This window comes from Dendrobates tinctorius, unplaced genomic scaffold, assembly GCF_039654945.1.
Source record: "Dendrobates tinctorius isolate UK_male_01 unplaced genomic scaffold, ASM3965494v1 ptg000065l, whole genome shotgun sequence".
In the NCBI taxonomy this organism is placed as follows: Eukaryota; Metazoa; Chordata; class Amphibia; order Anura; family Dendrobatidae; genus Dendrobates; species Dendrobates tinctorius.
Window position 1 is genome coordinate 1,229,091 of NW_027361733.1, and position 25,160 is coordinate 1,254,250.

The 25,160-nt window shown below is 42.3% G+C and overlaps 1 protein-coding gene, 2 non-coding genes and 1 pseudogene across 14 annotated transcripts in view; all 4 read left to right on the top strand.

Annotated features, from left to right (window-relative positions):
• Positions 1-22,962, top strand: part of LOC141094652 (uncharacterized) — an 803,576-nt gene extending 780,614 nt beyond the window's left edge. The window contains exons 4-12 of one of the 12 annotated variants that reach the window (XM_073580484.1): positions 412-493; positions 9,945-10,069; positions 11,149-11,223; positions 15,340-19,221; positions 19,352-19,460; positions 19,588-19,659; positions 20,549-20,622; positions 20,818-21,143; positions 21,747-22,962. In XM_073580484.1, the coding sequence (XP_073436585.1) occupies positions 414-493; positions 9,945-10,069; positions 11,149-11,223; positions 15,340-15,521 (462 nt within the window). In that variant the 5' untranslated portion in view covers positions 412-413 and the 3' untranslated portion in view covers positions 15,522-19,221; positions 19,352-19,460; positions 19,588-19,659; ... (1 more) ...; positions 20,818-21,143; positions 21,747-22,962. The other 11 variants (XM_073580487.1, XR_012233143.1, XM_073580488.1 and 8 more) reach the window with 11 other exon arrangements.
• Positions 709-894, top strand: LOC141094992 (U2 spliceosomal RNA). Its single transcript, XR_012233242.1, has one exon. It is a non-coding gene; the product is annotated as a U2 spliceosomal RNA (small nuclear RNA).
• On the top strand, positions 2,086-2,230 carry LOC141095025 (U2 spliceosomal RNA; annotated as a pseudogene).
• Positions 7,607-7,794, top strand: LOC141094987 (U2 spliceosomal RNA). Its single transcript, XR_012233241.1, has one exon. It is a non-coding gene; the product is annotated as a U2 spliceosomal RNA (small nuclear RNA).
• Positions 22,963-25,160: the final 2,198 nt, after the last annotated feature.

Sequence of the window (25,160 nt, forward strand, 5' to 3'; positions counted from 1 at the left end):
TTGGAACGCAAGGTTTGTCTAATAGACAGAAAGATATTGCATGGATGTTCTGCATGACATTTTGCCTGTAAGGGACGTGCAGAAGAGGAGAGATCTGATTAAGACTGATGTGTGTCCAAGAGATGGATGTGGTTCAAGAGAGATTGTCAGACATATGCTATGGGATTGTGAATTTGCTTATGATGTGTGGAGAGGAATGGGATCGTTGTGTAATGGATTAGCAGGTGTGACTTTTGTCAATTGGAAGGTTGCAATGTTTGGAATGGGAGCATGTAATAGCTTGAAGGATAGAGTGTTATGGTTATTGACTGTATGTGTAATGGAAAGTTTATGGGACGCAAGAAATTTGTTAGTTTTTAAAAGGAAAAAGATGACAGTTTATTCAGTTTTAAAATTGATTTTGTTTCGTATGTATGTCATCTATCTATGGGACAAGAAACGTGGTGCCATCGATGCGGAAGGGGTATGGAAGTTTAAGAAAAGGAGATTCCTGGTAAAGTATAGACAAATAGAGTTTTCTTGGTAAGGTACAGATAAATATATAGTCTAGTATGTTAAATTATTAAATTTTTTTTCTAACTTGTTTGGTTTCACTTCAATTTTTTAACCTGAGGTTAAAATTAAAAAAACTTTTTATATAAAAATGCCATGAAATGATGAGAGGTTATACATCAGAAAGAGCTTTCAGTAGCTAACTTGATGGTGGAAATTACAACCGATCTGACATGGTAAAAAAAAAAATCTTTTCTTATCAGTTTAATATCTGATACGTCCCCTATCTGGGGACCATATATTAAATGGATTTTCAGAACAGGGAGATGGAAAAAGAGCTTGCTCACTTCACTCCACGTATCAGCCCAGTATGGCAGCTTCTCTGGGAATGGTGCACTCTCTCTTTTAAGCGGTTTCCAAAGACAGATTGAATTGAAATCGGGATACACAAGTAGTGTTTTCAAAGCATTATTTGAATGCTTTCTTCCACTGTAGTTGCTCTGCAATTAGTTTCAAGTTGTACATTTCCAATTCCTTTACCTTGATTTAACTTGACCAACTCTGCTACAGCAAGTGTTATTCGCCTCTATATGGAAGGCATTGCACTGCATTCAATCTGTCATTTAAATAACCATCTATCTTGGCCTTTGCTGCTTGGTAGGTATAGGTGTGACAAGCTGCAGTAATGTGTTTGGCTTTGGATAGCTACATTTCTGCACACCCACCTGCTACAAGGCCTGCAGCCCCTTCGCCTCAGAACTTCCCCAGTCTTAATTCAAGCATTCAATTCCTACCACATCCCTCATGCAATGATATGTCGCTTCATTTTTGAAACATTGTCCCCCTCTTGTGGCCTTCCAACTTTGAAATTTACTGTTCAATTTTGAATTAATTCATATATGAATTAAATGGAAAATCAACGATTTATCTGGCAAGTTATTTGAATGTTCGGCCTACGTCCACCTGTCTGACAGACGGACGGTATTCTAGTGGCTTGTAGCAGCAGCAGCAGCAGCAGCTGGGTGTGCTGCTTGCCTGCAGCAAATAGGATGTGTCCATCCATGGAACACTGTGATAGGAATCATGCCATTCATAGCACACAATGCTTGGATGTGTTCGACCACGTGTCACAACGGGACCACGTGTCACAATGGGCAGCCCACAGTCTGTAGCAGCTGCGCAGCAGTAGTCCGCTTCAGTCTGCTGAGTGAGCCTGAGCAGACAGGTGGGCCATGCTCGCCTCCTGGTTACAATATCTGGCACCAGGAGAGTTAAAGCAAGACCTTTCATTTAGGGAGGGTAGTAGAGGGGGCGGTGTAGGAGCAGTGCTCCTCTGGCCTCTTTCCTAGTACTGAAGCGCGTTTGACCGTGAGGGGAGGGTGGCCTAACAAAAAAGGGGTTGGCCTATTCAAATTAAAAGCGCGTGGAGTGGAATCCTGGGGAAAAAAAAAAAAAAAAATCAGCCGCCTGCGCTTTTGTTATGCGCCCAGACTTGGTTTGAATGTCTTCCTCAGGGTGGTGTCTGTGTCATTCTCCACAATGGGTGCCTGTCTTAAGCCCTGTGGCCTTGCAAGCGGCAAACCATTTCTGGTTATCGCTTCTCGGCCTTTTGGCTAAGATCAAGTGTAGTAACTTAACTGTTGCTGCTTTGGTCTTGGCTGAGAGGTGCTTGGGGTACCCGGCTCCTTGGCCTGGGGGGATCGTCTCACTTATGGTGGGACTTCACCCCCCTGCTGCTATAAGGGAGCTGGATTAGTCCCCTTGCAACGAGTTGCGATCGCCCGGCGAAAGGCCGAGTCCGTGGAAACGGTAAAGCCTTTAGCCTACTGAGATGCCGTGCACATTTCAGTTTTCGTCTGGCGCCGGCCAGATTCGGAACTCGATTAAGATCGAGGTTCCAGCTAACCATGTGGGATATGATAACCCTCGAGAGTTTTATCTGCAGATTCTGAGAGATCTGCTGGGCGTGAAGGAGAGCGAGGTGTACTGTCTGCAGGAAAAGGGACAGAACACGTACGTATTAACGCTTACCACCAAGGTGGTCTGTCAAAACTTTTATGAGCGTGTCAAGGGCGAGCGATACAGCAAGCTGTTGGATGGAGTGGTGTTCACGGGTTTGTATGGCGAACTGGACATTCCCCTCGTGGTGCATATGTTCAACCCTCATGTCTCCGTAGAGGATATTGAACTATTCCTGAACAGATACTGTACATCTGTAAGGCACACAGGGAATGTCAAAGGGCGAAGCGGTTTGTGGAACGGAAAGAGACGCTTTATGGTGCGCTTTAAACCTGACCCAGGGGGTGTAGAAGGCCTTATGCACCCCCCCTCCACAGTGGTGCTGGGGAAAGATCACGGCTACCTGTTCTATAACGGACAGCCGTTCAGATGTCGGAAATGTGGCGACCTTGGTCACATGCAGAGTGACTGCAAAAATGAGCGGATGAGTCAATGCCACAACTGTGGTAAATGGGGTCATGCCTCAAAGGACTGCAAGGGCGAAAAAACCTGCAGTGGTTGCGGACAGTCTTCTCACCTGTTCAGCAATTGTCCGATGCGAACAAGGTCTCGTGGTGGCTCTAGAGCATCTGCGGCTAGTTCCGCAGGACCCTCTGCTGGTGCCAGCAGGACAAGCTCAGTAGTCACTGGTGTGAGCTTTGCAGACATAACTGCGGGTCTGATACAGTCTGACTCAGCTGAAGCTTGTACGGTACCCATGCCAGATGGCCCGGCTCCCACAGCCGAGGCTGCACCCTTGCCTACTCCTGCAGGTGTCCAGGTTCCGCCTGGCGAGGAGATGGCACTTCCACAGAGGAGATCCGAAAAGGATCCAAAAAAGAGGCGGAAATCCAGAGCTGTTGGTGCCATTCCAGATATCCATCCAGATGTCGATCCAGACGACCATACGGAGGCCCCTGTTGATGACCACGCTGATGTTGGATCCAAGGTCTGCCCAGAAACCTGTCCGGAGGACCGTCCTGATGCCTATCCAGAGGGATGTCCTGATGTCTGTCCGGAGGGTGAAGGTCGCACGCCAGATGGTGACCCTAGTGCCGAACCTGTTGGTCATCTCGTCCCAGAGAGAGTGTCTGTAGGTGTCCCTGGTGAGGTTGTGGACGTTCCTTCTGCAGCAGAACCTGGAGGAGTCTTGGTGGCCCTGGAGGACCAGATGGATACCAGTGCCAGTGGTAAGCGGAGCCGTGAGGAGGCTCAGGGAGAGCAGAGTTCGCCTGAGTCAACCCGTAAATTCTTTCTGGCTACTACAGTCAATCTTCTCAGCCCAGAAGGGACAAATTTAATCGAGGAATACACGGACTCCGATGATACTGCTAGCCTACGGACTGTGTCTTCACTTTCACCTGCCATATCACATCTATATGAGTCTGATTCAGAGAGTCTGGAATCATTAAAAAAGACTTAATATGGCAGAGATCCGGGTTGCCTCACTAAATGTGAGAAGTTTAAAGAGCCCCGTTAGGAGGGCTGCTTTGTTTGCGTGGTTAATGACTTTGAACTTTGAGGTTTTTTTCCTGCAGGAATGCAGTATTGATCATGGACTATCATATCCCAACCTAAATAAAGACTGGACAGCAGGACCCTCTGTCTGGTCAGGGTCCAATGATAATAAAGCTGCAGGGGTTGGGATTTTATTTAAAACCCAGAATGCAAATGTTTTATCAGTTACTGAAATTGTTCCAGGCCGTGCCTTATTAACCCATGTTGTTTTAAATGGTTTTACATGTTGTTTTATGAATATTTATGCATCCCCAGAGAAAAATGAGCGGGCTTCCCTTTTTAATGACATATCTTTGTTTTTAACAGGTCCATCCCCAGTAATAGTGGGAGGGGATTTTAATTGTGTCATGTTGGGAGAAAGGCGGAGTGGAGGTGATGGTGTTAGAGGAACAGACAAAACCTCAAGTCTGTTAAAACACCTGGTGACAGACTTTAAGTTATTAGATGTATGGAGGAAGTCCCACCCTTCTGATCCAGGATACACATGGAAGGGTAGAGGGCTGTCCTCGCGTATTGATTTTATTTTATGCTCCAATGATGGTTTTAAATCTAGGAACGCAGGCTTAATGGAAAACATCTTTTCCGACCATGCACTGTTACATGCTAGCTTGCATGTTCCTGGGGATGCAAAAGTGGGTAGGGGTATATGGAAATTAAATGTACTCCTATTAGAAGACGAATTGGTAAGAGCGGATTTTGTTGCAAAATATGAATCTTGGAGGAGGAAGAAACATCCAAAACAGAGCATGCTGGGGTGGTGGGAATGTGTAAAAACTCGGATTAAAGAATTTTTTATTAAAGTGGGTAAAAGAAAGGCACGTGAAAAAAGGAAATGTTTTAGAGATTTTAATATTAGGCTGCAGACTCTCCATAAGCTTAAGGAGTGGGGAGTGCCTGATGTGGATGGTGAGATGGCCAGAATTCAAACTGAAATCCACCAATTCCTGGAACAAAAAGGTAAAGAGGTGATATTTAATGCTCGTGTGAAATACTTGGAGGAGGGTGAGTCATGTTCAAGGTTTTTCTTTAAAAAAGTAAATGACAAAAAACAAGTAATTGTGGAATTGGAAGGAGAAACCTCCACTAAGGGTATTTTAGACAAAACTTTTAATTTTTATAGTGATCTTTTTAATACCAAAAAGATTGACGAAACTACCCTTGTAGGAAATCTTAATGTTTTATCTCAGTTTTTAAATAAAGATGACCAGGTGTTTTTAGAAAAAGATGTTTTACCAACTGAGATTGAAGAGGCCCTAAGAAGTTTTGGTAAAGGCAAGGCTCCAGGGTCTGATGGTCTCCCTATTGAATTTTATCTTTGTTTTTGGGATTCCATTAAAACGGACTTCCTACAAGTGATCAGTGAAGCCTTTATGGCAGACTCTTTACCAAACTCATGGCGCAAAAGTATTATCACCCTCATTTTTAAGAAAGGCGATAAAACACAACTGGAGAATTGGAGGCCTATCTCATTGCTTAATATGGACTATAAAATCCTTGCTAAAATTATTGCCAGTCGTCTGAAAACAGTCATTAAACATGTGATCCATCCAGATCAGGTGTGTGGTGTCCCCGGGAGATCAATCTGGGAACACTTAAACTTGATACGGGATCTGATCTGGTATCAGAAAGACAGAAAGCAGCCATTAGCTATTTTATCCTTGGATTTTATGAAGGCTTTTGATAGGGTCTCCCACTTTTATCTTTTTAAAGTTTTAGAAAAGATGGGGTTCCCTAATTCTTTTATCCAGAAAATATCGCTTTTATATAAACAGTCATGTGCACAGGTTTTAATTAATGGGCTTTTAACTAAGGAAGTGGAGCTTCTTTCTGGAGTAAAACAAGGTTGTCCCATGTCTCCACTTTTATTTGTGTGCGCCATTGAACCACTGTTGTGCCTAATACGCCAGGACAAGGTGGTTAGAGGGATTTTCATTCCAGGTGGGGGTGGGCACCAAGTTAAAGTTCTCGGTTACATGGATGATATATCAGTGTATGGCACTAGCTCAGCATCTATTAACAGAGCAATTTTAATTACTGAAATTTTTAGTGCTGGATCTGATTTTAAGTTAAATATTAATAAATGTGACTGCTTGATAATGGGCCAATGGGAATCAGACCCCCCTCGGATCTCTACGCAAACAACTGGAATCAAGATTCTGGGCATCTTGTTCAATCCAGAAAATGATGGAAAAGAAAATTGGGATTTGGTACTAAATAAATTAAACCAAAAAATTTCCCTGTGGCAAATTCGTAAGCTGTCAATGGAGGGTAGGATTCTTGTAATTAAGATGGTCTTACTTCCCATTATTCTGTATGCTGCTATGGTTTTTCCCCCAAACTCCATATATTTAAAAAGGCTCATGAAACCCATGTTTTATTTCTTATGGGGATCCAAAATGGAGAAATTGAGGAGGGAGGTGGTTTGTAAAAATAAGAGGAATGGTGGCAAGGCATTCCCCAACTTAAAACTGTTTATTTTTATAAAATTTTTCGTGTTTTGTTGCAAAAGTCTAAACAATGAAGGGGCCTTCTCATGTTTCCTGAGGTATGCAACGGGATTCATGTTTAGGAAATTGAATTTCACCATGAATGTTAACTGCCCTTTTCTTTTGTCACCCCCGGAGCAATACAGGGCCCTGGAGAGCACCATTACAGAGTATGATTTAGCTCATGTGGATCACCAGTTTCTCCATGACCAGCGAAAACTAACAATTATGTGTAAAGGTCATGAAGAGATGGAGGATGTATCTAATTTTTCCATCTCTAGATGCCGGCTAATATGGAACAACGTTGCCTGCCCGGCTCTTAGTAATCCACAAAAGGATCTTGCCTGGCAGGTAGTTCACCAATGCCTCCCGACAAGAGCTTTTCAGCATCATAGGGGGCTGGTGGCCAGTGCTAGATGCCCAAGGGATAGGTGTGCACCGGATGAGTCAGTGTTCCACCTAATGTGGGACTGCCCCTATGCGCAGGAGCTTTGGCAAATAGTGGGTACCCTACTGAAATGGATATGTGGGTTACAAATACTATCCTGTGATGTAATTATATATGGGATCATTAATTGTCCTACCATGAAGCAGGCACGAGTGGCATGGCTTATGATAAATTGTTTTAAAGAAGCTCTATGGAAGGTGCGAAACATATTACTATTTAAACGTGATTTTATTTCTGTAAATGATTGCATTGGAATGGCTCTGTGTGAAATGTACACTTATTATTTGAGAGATTGTAATAAAATGGGAGTCAAAGAAGCAAAAAAGCTATGGTGTTTACAAATCTGGAATTCGTATTTGCATATGTAAATTACATGTATATTGATTATTTTTTATGCTCTTAATTGTTTTTTAATCAGATTTGTTTTAAGCCATATTTTATGTATATTTTATATTATGGGGGATGACTATTTTACTCTGACAGAAATGTTTTCTTTCTGATGTATGGTAAAATAAGACGCAACAAGTTAAAAGGATTCAGTTTTATATATGTATGTATTATTCTCTTTTTAAAGACTTTTTAACTTGTTTTAAAATCAGATTCTGTTTGTTTTATGTCATATTTTTATTCAAGTCCTTGTTGATTTGTTTGAATTTTATGATGTATGTCTGATTTTAATAAAGCTTATTTGAAACGTGATCTGTTCTTATCAGTTTAATATCTGATACGTCCCCTATCTGGGGACCATATATTAAATGGATTTTCAGAACAGGGAGATGGAAAAAGAGCTTGCTCACTTCACTCCACATATCAGCCCAGTATGGCAGCTTCTCTGGGAATGGTGCACTCTCTCTTTTAAGCGGTTTCCAAAGACAGATTGAATTGAAATCGGGATACACAAGTAGTGTTTTCAAAGCATTATTTGAATGCTTTCTTCCACTGTAGTTGCTCTGCAATTAGTTTTTCTTGGTCCAAGTTGTACATTTCCAATTCCTTTACCTTGATTTAACTTGACCAACTCTGCTACAGCAAGTGTTATTCGCCTCTATATGGAAGGCATTGCACTGCATTCAATCTGTCATTTAAATAACCATCTATCTTGGCCTTTGCTGCTTGGTAGGTACAGGTGTGACAGGCTGCAGTTATGTGTTTAGCTTCGGATAGCTACATTTCTGCACACCCACCTGCTACAAGGCCTGCAGCCCCTTCCCCTCAGTACTTCCCCAGCCTTAATTCAAGCATTCAATTCCTACCACATCCCTCATGCAATGATATGTCATTTCATTTTTGAAACATTGCCCCCCTCTTGTGGCCTTTCATCTTTGAAATTTACTGTTCAATTTTGAATTCATATATGAATTAAATGGAAAAGCAACAATTTATCTGGCGAGTAATTTGAATGTTCGGCCTACGTCCACTTGTCTGACAGACGGTATTCTAGTGGGGCTTGTAGCAGCAGCTAGGTGCGCTGCTTGCCTGCAGTAAATAGGATGTGTTCCATCCATGGAACACTGTGATAGGAATCATGCCATTCATAGAACACAATGCTTGGATGTGTTCTATTCCTGGAACAATGGGACCACGTGTCACAATGGGACCAGGTGTCACAATGGGCAGCCCAGAGTCTGTAGCAGCTGCACAGTAGTAGTCAGCTTCAGTCTGCTGAGGGAGCCTCAGCAGACAGGTGGGGGGATGCTCGCTCGCTGGTTACAATATCCGGCACCAGGAGAGTTAAAGCAAGACCTTTCTTTTAGGGAGGGTAGAGGGGCGGTGTAGGAGCAGTGCTCCTCTGGCCTCTTTCCTAGTACTTTAGCGCGTTTGACAGCGAGGGGAGGGTGGCCTAAAAAAAAGGGATTGGCCCATGCAAATTAAAAACGCGTGGAGTGGAATCCTGGGAAGAAAAAAAAAAAATCAGCCACCTGCGATTTTGTTATGCGCCCAGACTTGGTTTGAATGTCTTCCTCAGGGTAGTGTCTGTGTCATTCTCCACAATGGGTGCCTGTCTTAAGCCCTGTGGCCTTGCAAACGGCAAACCATTTCTGGTTATCGCTTCTTGACCTTTTGGCTAAGATCAAGTGCTTTATAGCAGGAGATCTTGGTCGAAGGGCACTCGGGTACCCCTCTCCTTGGCCTGGCGGGATTGTCCACTTCGGTGGGCTTCACCCGCCTGTTGCTATTGGGGAGAGGGCTTAGTCTCAGGGTAACAAGCTGCGATCCCCCAGCTCCCAGTTGGTTTTTGTGTACAGAACACTGGGAGCGCAGATTGCAAGCGTTTGCAATTTGCAACTTTGTTGCGTACCATGGAGGTTGACCCCAACCTTGTGCCTCCTTATGCGAGGATAAAAAATACTATTAGGGTCCACTTTACTGCAGGTGGCACTCATACCAGGAATTTGGGGTATGTAGTCCAGGACGTGCTCGGAACCCTCCTCCATGTCCAGAGGAAAGAGATTCTATCCATACAGGATTATCCCCGACGAGGGGATTATGATATAACGTTCACAGGAGAAGGTATTTTTAGAGATGTGTTAGCAAGAGTTAGACAGGTGGAGGATAGTCCTGTTCTGAAAGGAATACAAATTGTAGAGGTAAAACTAGTAGTTGTAAAGTATTTTCACCATTTGTATCTGCTCCAGAAATTATATCATTTTTAGCAGTGTATTTTAAGAGCGTAAAATGTATTAGCAAAATACTTAATGAATTTAATATATGGACATCGAAGTGGAAATATCTTGTAACATATATCAGAGATCCAAATATTCCAGGTTGTGTGCGGCTCCCCCCAGCCCATTTTAAAATTGGACAAACAATTGGGGATTTTTTTTTTTCTGGGATGCCTGTATATTGCAGAAACTGTGGACGCTACGGCCAGTCAAAAGAAAATTGTCTTGTCTCCTGTAGGAACTGTGCTAGTGAGAACCATGAGACGAAGGAATGCCCAAAGGAAAAGAAATGTAGTTTTGCCAGACTCCAGGTCATTTTTATTTTTCTTGCCCCCACAGGTTTCAGGAAGATGAGCAGAAGGAGAAGTCCAAGACATCCGGGCATAAACCTACAGATCAGACCACGACTCAGGAGGAGGAACAACAATCTGGAGCCTCTGCAGAGACTAAGGGCGCAACAAAAGGTGACAACTCTCCAGAGTCTCTGACAGGTGACCCACCAGTTTCCAAATCTTGGCTGCAGGAGCAGCGTCAGTTCAAGAGGATGGCTGAGAAGGAACAGAGGGGTATGGTTGCTAAGATCAAAAGGGACAGGCCAAAGGTCAACACTGAGGCACAAACCCAGTCTGGGTCTCCTAAGGCCGAGGGCGTGGAGTGGCCATTGGTAGTTTCTGAGTCTGAGGAGGTGGCAGGAGGGGACCAGATGGACACATCTCCGGAAGGGGATGTGGACACTGGGCCCCCAGAGGTCTCGTTATCTGCTGTAATGGCAGTTGGGGGCCGGGATCTTGCTGCCTCTGAAGACTCAGAGGCTCTGCCTTGTGCGCAACCTCCCCCTACAAGACGACCTTCCAAAGGTCAAACAGGGGCGGCGGAGCCCCTAAGAGACCCACCTGATGAGGATTTACATGGCCAGCCAATGGAGACCCAGCAGGTTCTGCCAGTACCCCCCCGAGCTATGTGACTCTAGCGTTGGGTCTTTCTAAAAGTGGTCATCTTTCCTCCTCGGATACGCTGTTGACGGTATCATCGGATGAAGAAGGAGGCGAAAGCCCAGTGGTCTAATTAGGTTTGTCGGACAGGTTGCTCTAGAAAATTAAATAAACTTCCTACATTTCTAATGATGGCTGAACTCAAAGGCATTTCCTTCAATGTGAGAGGCATAAAATCTAAAACAAGGAGAATTTCTCTTTTTAACTTTCTTACGTGTTTTACTGCAGCTGTTTTATTTCTGCAGGAATGTAATATCCCACATGAAATCTCATACAAAAAATATAAGGATGAGTGGATGTGTAGGCCATCTGTGTGGTCGGGATCTAATGCAACGGGATCAGCAGGGGTCGCCATACTTTTTAAAGGGAACGTTTAATAGATTTTATACAAGAAATTTTACCAGGTCATATTTTATTAGTTAAAGCTTTTATTAATGGTATTAAATGGCAGTTTTTAAACGTTTATGGGTCTCCAGGAAAAAATCAAAGAGCCGAAATGCTTGATCTTTTACCATTATTTATTAACAACACTGAACCTTTTATCTTAGCAGGCGATTTTAATTGTATTCTTAAAGGTGAAAACCGGCGTTCCAGCTCTGTCAGCAGGATCTACGATAAAACCTCAGGTATGCTGCATGATAGAGTGAAAGATGCTAAACTAATCGAATATATTATATATATATATATATATATATATATATATATATATATATATATATATATATTGTAATAGAGGCAGCCCGGAGGAAGCCGGCTTCACCTGGAGCAATTCTAATTGCAGCTCTAGGATTGATTTTATTTTTGGTTCAGATAAAACAATACCTGCAAAATGTGAAGTTTTAACTAATTTATTTTCAGACCATAAACTTTTATCTTTTAGCGTAAAAGTAAATGAAAACAAAAAATGTGGTAAGAAAAGCTCAAAAATGAAAGTGTCCCTTTTAACTTACACGCAGATTTTATCGAGTTTTATAGGAAATGTAAAAAAAAAAGAAATCCAAATATTTCGATTAGTGTGTGGTGGGACAGAATGAAAGTAAAAATAAGGAATTTTTTTTATTAAAAAGGGTCTTTTTAAAGCCAAAGAAAATATGAATATAGAATTTTAAATACCCGCCTACAAATGTTATTTAAACTTAGAGATAATGGGATAGACGTACAACATGATATTTCAACCCTAAAAGAAGAGATTTCAAAACGGCTAGAACAAAAAGGGAAAGAGATAATTTTTCGTTTTAGAATGCAGCACATAGAAGAAAATGAAAAATGTTCCAGATTTTTTTTAAGGAAAAATAAAAATGAAAAATTAATAATTGACCATATAGATGGAGAGAGTAATATAAAACTATAAAACAGATGCTGGGAAAAGTTGAGGATTTTTTTATTACTCTTTTTAATGGAAAAATTATAGATGAAAAACTAATGGAAGACTCCCTGCAAGAAATAACAGCTGTTTTAGATCCCGCATCACAAGAGTTTTTATCACACCCATTAACAGAACAAGAGATTTTAAAAACCATAAAAAGTTTTAAAAATGGCAAAGTCCCCGGTTCTGATGGTATCCTAATAGAATTTTGTGTTTTTATGATATTTGAAATGATGATTTGCTTTATTTGATTACTGAGGTTATTACTAATACGGTTTTATTAAATTCCTGGAAGAAAGGTTAAGTCTCCCTCTTGTATAAAAAAAGGCGATAAATCAAAACTTGAAAACTGCAGACCGATAACACTCCTAAATTGTGATTATAAAATAATGGCTAAAATCTGTGCAAATCATCTAAAAGGAGTCATCAGCAACATTATACATTCTAATCAAGTGTGCGGGTGCCGGGGCGTAGTATATGGGATAATCTGGATTTAGTTAAAGACTGTATTGAGGATGTGAAAGATCGAAAGGGGAAAATGGCGATTTTATCTATTGACTTTGAAAAAGCATTTGATCGTGTCTCACATTTTTATCTTTTTAAAGTTTTAGAAAAAATGGGCATACCGGAAGGTTTTTTATTTTCTCTTTAAGTGTTTTGCAAAGATTGCACAAGTAAGAGTTTAGTTAATTGTTTTAAGACACAAGATATACCTTTAAAGTCTGGGGTAAAACAGGGATGCCCCCTGTCCCCCCTACTTTTTATTTGTGCGCTGGAACCGATGTTATGTGCATTATGCCGAAATGACCAGATGTGGTATACCTCTGCCTGGAAGCGGTGGTTTGGAGGCCAAGGTCGCAGGTTACATGGATGACGCAGCAGTTTTATGTCGCGATGCACCATCCATGACGAAAGCCCTTCATCAAGTGCAATCTTTCTGTTTAGCCTCTGGTTTTAAAATTAATTTTAACAAATGTAATGTCATGATCCAGTGGTGGATCTGGCGGTATTAAAAGCACAAAGCTAACTTTTTTTACTTTGGTTAAGTTCAAAGGTGTTTTGACTGTCCCCGGTGGTGGTTGTGGTATTGCACTTTGGGTTTTTGTGCACTTAATTAGGTATCAGGTGTGACACCCTATAAAGGTGTGCTAGAGGTGTGCAATCACGGCCTGTGATATTGTGAGTTTGTGTTCACTCTGAGTTGGAGAGCTTGGAGGAAGGATTATCACAGGCCTTACAGTTTTTTTTTTCTTTCTGGTGAGCTTTGGCCATGTGGAGACCGCTGAGTAATTTCTGCCGGGCCTCACTGAGGAGAGTGGGGAGTGGCATGGTGTGTTGGAGCCGCTGCAGCAGCAGTTATGAGGGTCTGGGGCCTCTGCTCAGCTAACCAGAAAATCAAAAAAAAAAAAAAATGGTGGCTATGGTACTAAAACCCCCTAGAGTTGCTGCTGGGGAGCAGGACTGGTTCATGCAGTCGGGCGCACCCAGGCAGGTGGGAGGAATGGTGCCCCACGGAGCTGCCTGGTATTCCCCGAGGTGAAGGGGTACGCCCCTGTGGTGAGCTGACTGGTGTGATAGTCCGCGGGGTTTACGCCACATCTTCTATGCCATCGAAGAAGCTGCCCTCCTGGTCGTGTGGAGGCGACCAGCGAGAGTATATTTCCTCCATTTCCCGGTCCCCTTCTCCTCCTGGTGTGTGCAGCAGGTGTGCTGCGGGGGAGTGGGGACAAATCTCTACCCTCGCCATTAACCAACCCTAGGAGGCGCAGTCCTCATGGTGAAAGGGTTGGAGGGTGGTGTCCCTTGGTGAATAGTGGGGGTGTGAGTGTGGTGACACAGGGGGACGCCTCTGTTGTCAAGTCCAGAGTGAGTTCACCAAGTTATGACAAATGTATGTGTGCAATAAACGTTCAGGTCCGGACCTGTGTGTTTACAAGCATGTATGGGTGCCACCAAAAAACATCTTGGAAATGTGTTGTGGAGTCTGATCAGCTCTTAGCATACATACACATACATAATCTCGTTGCCCAGGTCGGCGCTGTGGAGATGAGTGGTGCCTCCAAAATGAACTTTATTGCCATTACCAGCGGTGCGTTTGTCATAAACCTGAAGTGTCAGGTAATGGTGGGGTGAACTCAGGGTCTGGGCGTCCCCGCTGTAGGTGTTTCCCTAATGAGGGGTGGTCTTGAGGGTCCAGAGGCCCCTCATTAAGGAGGGGGTACTGTCATGATCCAGTGTTGGATCTGGCGGTATTAAAAGCACAAAGTGAACTTTTTTTACTTTGGTTAAGTTCAAAGGTGTTTTGACTGTCCCCGGTGGTGGTTGTGGTATTGCACTTTGGGTTTTTGTGCACTTAATTAGGTATCAGGTGTGACACCCTATAAAGGTGTGCTAGAGGTGTGCAATCACGGCCTGTGATATTGTGAGTTTGTGTTCACTCTGAGTTGGAGAGCTTGGAGGAAGGATGGAGCTGGTGAGGAGTCCTGCGCAGCTTAGCCAGGGGGGACGTGTTTCAGCTATGGTGTCTGGACGAAGGGCTGGCATGGCGTGGTGGGGTCGCAGTGATGGTGTCAGCGGGAAGTGTCTGCATGGGCTGGTGGAGTGGCGACTATGGAGAGTGGCACTCACCATGTGGGACTTGGCTGCTGAGCTGGACTCAAGCATGCTCGACTTCGTGTCAGAAGCTGAACTCATCCTTGGGACTCTGGTACTAAGCAGCTGCAACTGGTGGTGGACTCCGCTCCAAGGCTGCACTAAGGTGAAGGATCCTGTTATGGTGATGGATCCGGGTGGAGGAGAAGATGCACTCAGGTGGAGGGCTCTGTTGCTAGGAGCGCACGCAACAGAGCAAAGCTAAGTGGTGTTTCCCCTGTATTGTCTCTTTCCTCATGTGTGTTATTAGTGCATTGGTGGGATTAGTCTCCGCACCGACCCATTCCCTAGTGAGGGTTTAGGGTCAGGGTGAGCAAGGGCGTTAAGGTACGCGTGCGGCGACAGGTGCGGAGCCTGTTTAGGGAATGTAAGGAGTGCAGGGACACTGGCTCAGGGGAGCTTAGGAGGTCTCCACGTCCCCCATTCCCTATCGCAGGGCCCACCATTGTTAAAGTTACCCAGGTTCCCCCTTTATTATTTGATTATTGTATAACGTGTAATACCTAAATTCGCCAGGTGGAGGCGGCGTATCCACCGGCCCGTTTTATTATTTAAATGCGCCCCACTGGAGGCGGTGTTTCCAGGGTCACGTGTGTTACGGGTTCGCCTTACGGAAACATCTGCTCCCTGACACACGTGACCATGACATTTAATATTTTAAGTGTTGGGGGGATGGTTTTACACGATGTACCCATTGATATAACCGAATCTATTACCATTTTAGGTGTATTGTTCACGGAAAACAATGATGGCTATAATAGTTGGGAAGCAATTACACAGAAAGTAAATACGAAAATATGTATGTGGAACATGAGAAAACTTACAATGGAGGGAAAAGTATTGATTTTAAAAATGGTGATTTTACCTCTTATTGTATCTGAGTATGGTTTTCCCCCCACCGGTTAATGTTTTGAAAAAGAAACTTCTTTTACCTTCTTTTGGAACTCAAAAATGGAAAAGCTGAAAAGAGAAATCGTGATGAAATCAAAATCGAAAGGTGGTAAAGATTTCCCAGATTTTAATAGGTTTCTTCTAATCCATTTTTTTGTTTACTGTTTTAATGCCCTTTTTAAGACCCACTATTGGTCCTTTTTTATTCCTTTTAATACTGGATTTTTTTATGAGAAAGTTTGGATGGTATAAAGTTAATTTATCTGCTCCCCAATGCTTTTAACTTGCCAGCGCATTATATGATTTTAAGGAAAATAGTGTGATTTTAATTTAGGGAATAAGAAAATAGAAGAATTAAGAGAGTAAAAAACTAATTAAAGAGATACTTATAATTTTTTCGTATTCAAGGATCAATTCTATCTTCAGCGGTGTGGCACAGCCATGGGCGCGGCCTGTGCGCCTTCGTACGCTAATCTCTTCCTCGGTTCGTGGGAGAGATTCATTTTTGGCGATGGAGGCGTGCTGGCCGCCTCTCACGTGCTGTGCTGGCACCGCTATATTGATGATGTGTTATTCTTTTGGGATGGGACTGCGCAGCAGCTCGGGGACTTTATGGCATGTCTCAATGTTAATAATTTTAACATCAAACTCACCTACAAATGTGACCCGAGGTCTATTGACTTCTTGGATGTCACTTTGTAGGTGGATCATGGAGGTTACATTCAGACCGATGTATATAGAAAATCAACCTCGGTAAATGCCTTGCTTCACGCCAAATCTGCACATAATCAGTCCACCATTAGGGCCGTTCCGGTCGGGCAATTCCTACGGATGAGGCGGATATGCTCCACAGAAGTTAAATTTGAGAAACAGGCCCGCGATCTGAAAACACGATTTCAAGATCGCGGTTATAGCAACAGGTGTATAGGGAGGGGTTATGACCGGGCAAGGAGAACTACAAGAAGGGATTTACTGTACCCGCGTGCACAAACTGGTAGAGTGGATTCTGGTAGGGGGAGTACCCTTCGATGTTCGGGTCCGCCTCGCTTTATCTCCACTCATAATCATGAATGGGACCATATGCGAGATATTCTCACTAAACACTGGGCCATTTTGAGATCTGAACCAGCATTGAATCAGGTCATTGGAGATCATCCTTTGATGACCTCAAGAAGGTCTAAGAACCTAAAGGACCTCCTTGTTAGGAGCCATTATGTTCCTGATACAACCAATCCATTTGGTACTAGGGGCCCAGTGGCCGGCTCTGTCCCGTGTGGCCACTGCCTTGCATGCCGGAATGTCTCACGGTGTTCTACGTTTCATGACTCAAACGGTTCGAGAGAATTTCGAATTACTGAACGTATATCATGTGGCAGCACTAATGTTGTGTATTATGCTGTCTGCGGATGTCCTCTTATATTTGTTGGTTTAACCTCTAGAGAACTCCGCGTGAGGATTCGTGAACACGTGCGTGACATTCTAGCGGCTAGGACGGTGACCGATCTTACTACCCTAAAGATGATCCCCCACCATTTTAAATTGATGCATAACTGTGATCCACAGACATTTATGGTTAGGGGGATTGATAGGGTGCATTTAGGGATTAGGGCCGGTAATTATAAAAAAATTTCGGCGCAAAAAGAAGCCAAGTGCATTGTGATGTTAGACACGTTAACCCCGAAAGGTCTCAATGAGTCTCTGAGCTTTGCCTCTTTCCTGTAATTGCTATATTTTTTTGCGGCTGCGTCTACCACTGTTTATCATTCCCCATGGTTGCGGTTTTTATTGGTTTTAACATTTTTTCTGTTTATTTTTATCTTTTAGTTTTATGTATTTTGTTGCTGGTCTGGATGTATGGATCTATCTGTCCTCTTCTTTGGCTCCAGCCATACAGTTGCAACTGGATATATGATGATTGGATACTGTACTGGAACCCTCTCCTATGAAGATGGGATTATATTATTAATATGTTGTTTACATTAATGATTCCATAGTTGACCTGTGTGGGGTTTGGGGCTAAAATTGTATTTGTCCAGTGTTGTACATTTTATGTTAATACATATATTTTATATGGTTCTATATATATTAACTGTTTCTAATGTTGCATGTGGTCTTATACATATCTTATGTAGTCACATATATATGGTAATTTTGCCCATGGTGATGCTATCATTTTGTGGTCGTGCGCATGCGCTCTGTGCCCTCCGTGTCTCCCTGCATTGAGGTGGCGCCCCTCTGTGCCGTTAGCGCAGGCGCCGGTGACCTTGAGTCCCTGTGCCTGCGTTCAGTGCTGGGCGCGTATCTCCATGTGTGTGAGCCGGATGACGTCACGACGCATGCGCCGCTATGGCCACTGTCGATTGGTGCATTTACGTCACATGGGTAGACATGTGATTATCACCATGGATATAAAAGGTCCTGCGTCAGTACTAGATACAGCTCCTTGAGAAAGCGCTATTGGGAAGCGCGAAACGCGTGTCAGAGCGTTCTTGTCACCACCTGGGGGACTTGTGCACCATTTGGTAAGCGTTCCTGTCTTTTGGCCATTCTGCCATTAGGGCACAATGACGCACTGCGGAACATGTAACACCTCTACCATCGTTTACGCATGCTGAGCCTTTGTGTGGGGGCCCTCCGCCACTATAGATCTATTATGATCTTGATAATACTTTATAGAGATAGCGGTATTTCATTTAGGGGCCATACTTTCACAAATGGCTTTTGCATGATGGTGCCTTGCTGATTATCCCCACTTATCTCTCCTGGCTTTTGACGTCATATATTATGTGCAACTGTACTATGATTATTGCATATTTCTATGTGTTTTTGTATTAATAAATTGGTAATTTGTTCAATATTAAATAAATCCTTTTGGATTCAATCACTCCTTTTCTCCTGGAATATATATGTATGCATGGAGTGGAACCACATATTATGGCAGATTATCACTTCAGGATACTGCCATTTATTTTTTGCAACGTATTGGGCTATTCTGTTGTACTATTTGCCATTTGTGGTAGCTTCCCTTCTCCGTGTATCCATATATTTCAATAATCATTTTTTCTATTTTTTCATTATAATTGGATTTTGGTCGTAGTTTTTTGGTTTACATTGTTAAAAGGTGGCAGTAGCCATTTGAAAGCCTTTCTGATGTGGCAATATAGGGGAAGCTGAAATCATGACTAAACTGGCACTTTGCTGATATCTACCATAGATATAGGTATTGTTATGGAGTAGGAAAGCTCAACTGCCAATGTCACTAGACAGTATTTTTTGCATGCTCCATTAAAGGAGAATTGTCACCAAGGGGTTAATTTTCTGCAGCATGCAGTGGCATTCTGTGTGTCCAAAGCATGTTGCAGGCCGCACTTGGCGTGCCCCGTCACAATCGCATATGGATGACGTTGTCGTGACGAGGCAGGGGGCGAACATCACCCCCCACAGCCAGCGAATCTGTGGCGGCTAAAGCTGTCGATGAATCGCTGTGTCTGCCCACGGCAGGCAGGTATCTGCCCAACTGTCAGAAGTGACAGTTTGGCAGATAGATCGTGCCGTATACGTGGACCCAAAGTTTTGTTTCTATGTTATTAGGTGCCTGAATTATTGACCATTTACTGGTCTTTACAGTGTCTAAAAACATAATTGTGTTATTGTTACTTTTCTTTTAGGTTGATTCATCTTTTTATAGTTCTATTGGAGTTCAAGTTTTGTTAATGTAAGTATGGAATTTAAGTTTTAACAGTAGTATTGTAACTGAAATATATAAAACTTAATTTATAGAACTATAAATGTATAAAACAGAAATGTACATATAGATTGCTTAAATTTCGTTCTTTGGCCTTTAGGTTCCCTCGTTTTTAAACTTAGACATTTTATAAGTTGGAATACATTTTAAAATTGCAATTGCATATCTTTTCAAGAGATGAAAACAAGTTATTTCTGCTACAGTTTCAAGTGAGTTTTGTTGACTTATGTTTAAGTTTAAAAATAGGTACATTTTAACTGAATGTTATACTGATGTTTTAGTTTACTTTATGAGACATTTTATGACGGTTTAATAATTGTCTTCTTTTGGTTTTAGGTTGTACTTATACATTTTAGAAGTTAGAATGGGTTTTTAAGCAAGATGAGATAGAAACTTGTCATGTCCAAGGTAGTACTTCAAATTTAAATGATCAATGCTTAACTAGTTTGATTGTATTGACTGAGTTACAGGATTAGGAATAATTGTGTTACATTATTTCTAATTCTGTTACTTAATGTGACTCTAGTATGCATTATCGGTAAGGGGGTGCGTCTTCAAGGGGGTGTGTCTTGAAGGGGGTGTGCCTTTGATGGGGCCCAATCAGTTCTAGTTACGCCCCTGACAATGTGGAAATGTTTTTCTGTAAAATCAACTCTTGTTAAACATGAGAGAATTCATACAGGAGAGAAGCCATTTTCATGTTCAGAATGTGGGAAATGTTTTACTTGGAAATCTTATCTTATTGAACATGAGAGAAGCACATCGCCAACTGAATAATAATAAATTTTATCGTAAATTGCCCTCCGATCCCACGGGGTGTTCTTGGTTAAATTCAGGAGGATGTTAGACAGAGCAATGGATTTGGGGGTCATCAACAAGCAGGAGAAACAATATTTGTGGGTAGAACACCCAATTACACTGACTTTCTATAAGCAACCGAAGGTGCATAAAAATCTACATAAACCTCCTTGCCGTCCTATTGTGGCCAGTATCGGCAGCCTCTGTGAGAAGGCGTGTGTTTATGTGGATTATTTTTTGCAACCTTTGGTTCAGGACCTGCCTTCTTTTGTTCAGTATACATCACATTTTTTAAGGATCTGTCAAGACATCACATTACCACCTGGGGCCATTTTGGTCACATGCGATGTAGAGTCCTTGTATTCTAATATTGGACACTCTGATGGTTTAGCAGCAGTTTTTTATTTTTTTGACTTACTGGTCAGTTCTGTTAGGATTACTCATTCATCATTGATTTATTGGAATTTATTTTGAAGCACAATTTCTTTCTTTTTGATAGATCCTTCTATCTACAAACTTCTGGAGTGGCAATGGGGGCGAGATGTGCACAGGCGCTGGCAAACCTCTTTTTAGGTTGGTGGGAGGCTACTATTGTCTGTCTCAGTGGTACAAAAACAAGGTGCGATACTGGTCACGTTACATTGATGACGTGTTCTTCGCCTGGCTAGGCACGGTGGAAGAATGTCAATGTTTCATTGAGGATCTCAATAGAAACACATACAATATTATTCTAACCTATTCCATGTCCTATTCCTATTCCTATTCCAGGATGACAAGATATCTACCGCCTTATTTCGGAAACCCACTGCCACCAAGTCTTCTTGACTATCGCAGCTTTCACCCGTTTCATACCAAAAGTGTTCCCATTGGACAATTTTTAAGGCTCAGAAGGAATTGTACCAATAATGATGATTTCAAACATGAAGCCTCTAAACTGACATCGATTTAAGTTCAGAAATTATCCTCGTTAAGTCGTCTCCACGGCATATCAGCGAGCCAAAACTGAAACAAAGAATTCTCTGCTAATCCGTAATTCTAAAGTGCCCGATCAAAAGCCACGGTTCATCACAAGATTCAACACCCATTGGACTCAGGTAAGGGGCATTCTTCAGAAGCACTGGGGAATCCTTACCATGGATCTTCAGACTTCTTCTATTATTAGTGGTAAACCTCTCCTTACAGCTAGACGGGCGCCTAACTTAAAAGATCTACTTACCAGAAGCCATTATACGAGACAGGAGACAAGTTTGAATCATGGCATCTCCTTGAAAGGATCCTTTGCATGCCGTAATTGCAGTATTTTCCCCTATATGCGTCCAACTGGAGGAGTGTTTGTTAATCCGACTAATGGGTCAGGACAAATTAAAAGAATACATCAACTGCAAAACCAGTTGTGTTATTTATGCTCTGATTTGTTCCTGCCCACAGGTTTATGCGGGCCAAATATCTCAGGAATTAAAATGCAGGATTCAGAAGCATTTTTCCACCATTAACCTTGCCCATTCTGATGCATCTAAAGGAAAAACTCACTTCCGTGGCATCACACTTACTCACCCATCATTCGGGTAGGGTGGCTAATGTTCAGGTGGTGGGTTTGGAGAGAGTCAAGATCTCTAATAGAGGTGGCTGTCCTAAGTGGCAGCTTTTACAAATGGAATCCCGGTGGATTTATAATTTGAATTCTGTTGCTCCCACAGGTTTGAACAAAGAACTTATTTTTATGGGATTTCTCGGCTGAGGACTGGTCCTTTCTGATTTAACATTAAATGGACTTGTTGAAGCCTTATCATCAAACCACCTTGATATTTTTTCTGTTTGGTCTGGATAGTACATAAATACTTCTCTGAAGATGATCTAAGGCTGAAGACTCTTAGTCTACTCGTCTGACCCTGGATTTTGGATCCATAACCATTGAGATGGATACTAGAAAGGGATCTCCATAATGGTTATTTGGACTTGACACTGAATAGCATTTTTTGCCTGTATGGCTTTATCCCGAATTTCGTTCTGGGGACAATATAAAGAAAAAAAGTTTTTGTGGTTTTTTGATGTAACCGCTGTTCCTGATATGTTCTTGTACGCTTATATTTTAAGTGATTCTATCCGATATTTGGATTTAGGATTAGTAGTTTGATATATGTGACTTTTATACCACCGCCCTTTGGTGCGGTCAGCTCATTTTCAATATATAGATTGACACGGGTGATTTCTATATGGTTTTCATGTTGTCTAATCCATTTGGTCTGCTGCTCTTCCATATAGTCATGTTCTCATGTGGTGCCATTTTCAGGCCCTTGGCTTAAGCTGGATTATCCTGGACTGAAGCCTAGTGTAGATAGGTTTCTGTTACCTATGTGAGCATTATGCAAGCTTTTTTAGCTTAACTGTTTTAAATCTTGTTGGATTTTTCTTATTACATGAACCCACTACTTTAAAAAGTTTTTTCTTATAACTGCTGGGCTGCATCAGGTTTTTTGTGGTTTGTATTTGTACCTATACACGTTATTCCATGTTTTTACCTTCCCCCCTCCCCCTTTTCTTTTTCTATTCTCTCATTCCATTTGGGTTGTATTGTTGAGGTTTACATTTTACTTCATCAATACATTCTCTTTTCAAACCACTGCATTTCAGTGGTATATGTGTAGTGTATTTTCAAAAAATCAAAAACATGATGATTTTTTCATGATTTTATTCCGAAATACCACCTTTTTCATCTCTTGATACATCTAATGCTATCATGTCTGTACTGGTTCCTGTTCACATTAGGACTAAATGCGGACAATTGAACTGGGGTGAACTGGTCCCTGTTCATATTAGGATAAAATGCTGATCAGTTTCAAATTGTAAAATTGTATTATAATAAAAATAACATTTAATAACTAATAATAAAAATAAACTCCTTATATTAAATGATTCATGATTGTACCTCGTATTTTTTTTTTTTTGTTTCTGATTGGCTGGGGTGTGTGTATTCCCTCATGTTTGTCAAGTATGCATGTGTGACATGTGCCCCTGGTTGGTGTATGTGTTTATTTTCGTACTGTGTTTCATGCATACACTGTGTACGATTGTTTTTTGCTTTGCTTTTTACATATGTGGATGACAGGTATCCTTGTATTGTCTCTTTTTATTTTGTCATATGTGCTAGCATAACTTCTTGTCTCTGGTGCAGCCCTCTGCCTGATACAGAAATATTCTGATTCTCCAGAAATAGGAATCCCCACATTGTTATACGATCCTCTTGATCACGTTTGTATAGGGAATATAAACCGCAGCACATACAGAGCACTCGGGTTTGTGCCTTCTTATAATGCAGAGTGCTCTCGATATAACATTTTCCTGGTGTTTGTCCCAGATGATTTAATAGAAGCCTTTAAACGCAGCTAAACTTAAAATTAATGGTGGTTCTTAAATTAAAAACTTGAGAACAATTCTCTTGTGTCGGACTGTTCTGATTTTGCCCTGTATAAATTTTTTGCTACAGCAAAAAAGCTGCACAATCTAAGCTGAGCCCCCACAGGTGACAGACCACCGGAGCATTAACTGAGTGCACTAAGCACAGGCTAAGAAGTAGTGTTCCATCTAGCTTGTGCATCAATGCTGACCCCCGAGTGTTCCATATTAATATAGATTGGGACAATTGGTTTTGAGGCAAAAAACTGCAGCTTTTTTTTCAATTCTGAAAACTAAAGAAAGAAAACTTATCTGCATTTTCTTTTGCCCCCAGGGCATTAGAGGAGCCTGCAGACAGGAGAAATTACATTTCTGGGATCAGCAATAACTGCAGTAAATGTTATATGTGAATCTACTGTGACTTTAGGGCCACACCGTTCCCTGAAATTCACTCATGGGCAGACTGGTAAATTTTCGGGTGAGAGCCGCTCTACAAGACATTAGAGCAGGTTTCCTCACACTGACAGCAATGAGACACTTCTAGGATGAAGATTGACCCAGGGCATTAGACAGGGGGTGCTATGTATGTGTTTGTATTCGTGTGTCACCCATGTGCCCTGATATCTGAGGCTGCAGACTATTGCACACTTTGTATTCATGTGTCACCTATGTATCATGATATCTGAGTCTGCAGACTATTACACACTTTGTATTCATGCGTCACCTATGTATCCTGATATCTGAGCCTGCAGACTGTTGCACCTGTTCCCATATTCTAATGTAAAGTCACTATGTGCCCGGATATTGTAGCCTGCAGACTATTGCACGTGTTATCCCCCTGCTCTGATATTGTTAGGGCTGGCGGAACGCAACAAACAATAAAAAGATGGTCCTCTCTCCTCCTGTACCAGTTATGACTTGTATTGTTTAACATTATATTGTACTTGTTTTTATTATGTATACCCCTCCTTACATGTAAAGCGCCATGGAATAAATGGCGCTATAACAATAATTAATAATTAATTATAATAATGGTAATAAGGTGCATTCGCAGCCCAAGGTCCACCATGCGGGGATGTTAACTGCTGCTCGGTAATGGCAGACAAATGGTGGTAATGCACTGGACACACGTGGGTTAAACGCCACCCAGTATGTAGTAGTCGTGGGCTCTGTTGCTTCAGAGTGTCATGGTACCGCATAACACAGATGCCGTACCCTGTTAACGGTCACAGGGCACAGCAGAGTCAGCGCTAGTGTACAGTCACAAGACTCTGCCCCAAGGACGCAGGGTAAGAGCTTCTCTAGACCCACTAGGTGCACGGCGTCACACCTGCAAACACCACTAATAGACGATGGCTACTGTTCAGTGCAGACGAAGTGCACAGTGGCATACAGGCAAAGCCACTACTTGGTGCCGAAGCTAGACCCTGACTCTGCCTCCTACCTGCACTAGGCACTAACTGGCAAGGCTGATCAACACATGCGTGCCAAGGGTAGGGGTTTCATAATGTCAGTCACCAGAGACAATCATTCATGCATACAACTCTTACTACACATTATCTATACTAGCACACGGCGGTGCAGCTGTGTGATCCTTTTATAACCGCAGCCTTCCGGGACCTTCCTGATGGCCCAATCCAAGCTGATTGAGGACCTGAGCATGTGACCACCAGTGAGCGGTCGTCTCACGGGCATGATCAGATGGAGAAAAGCAGGAC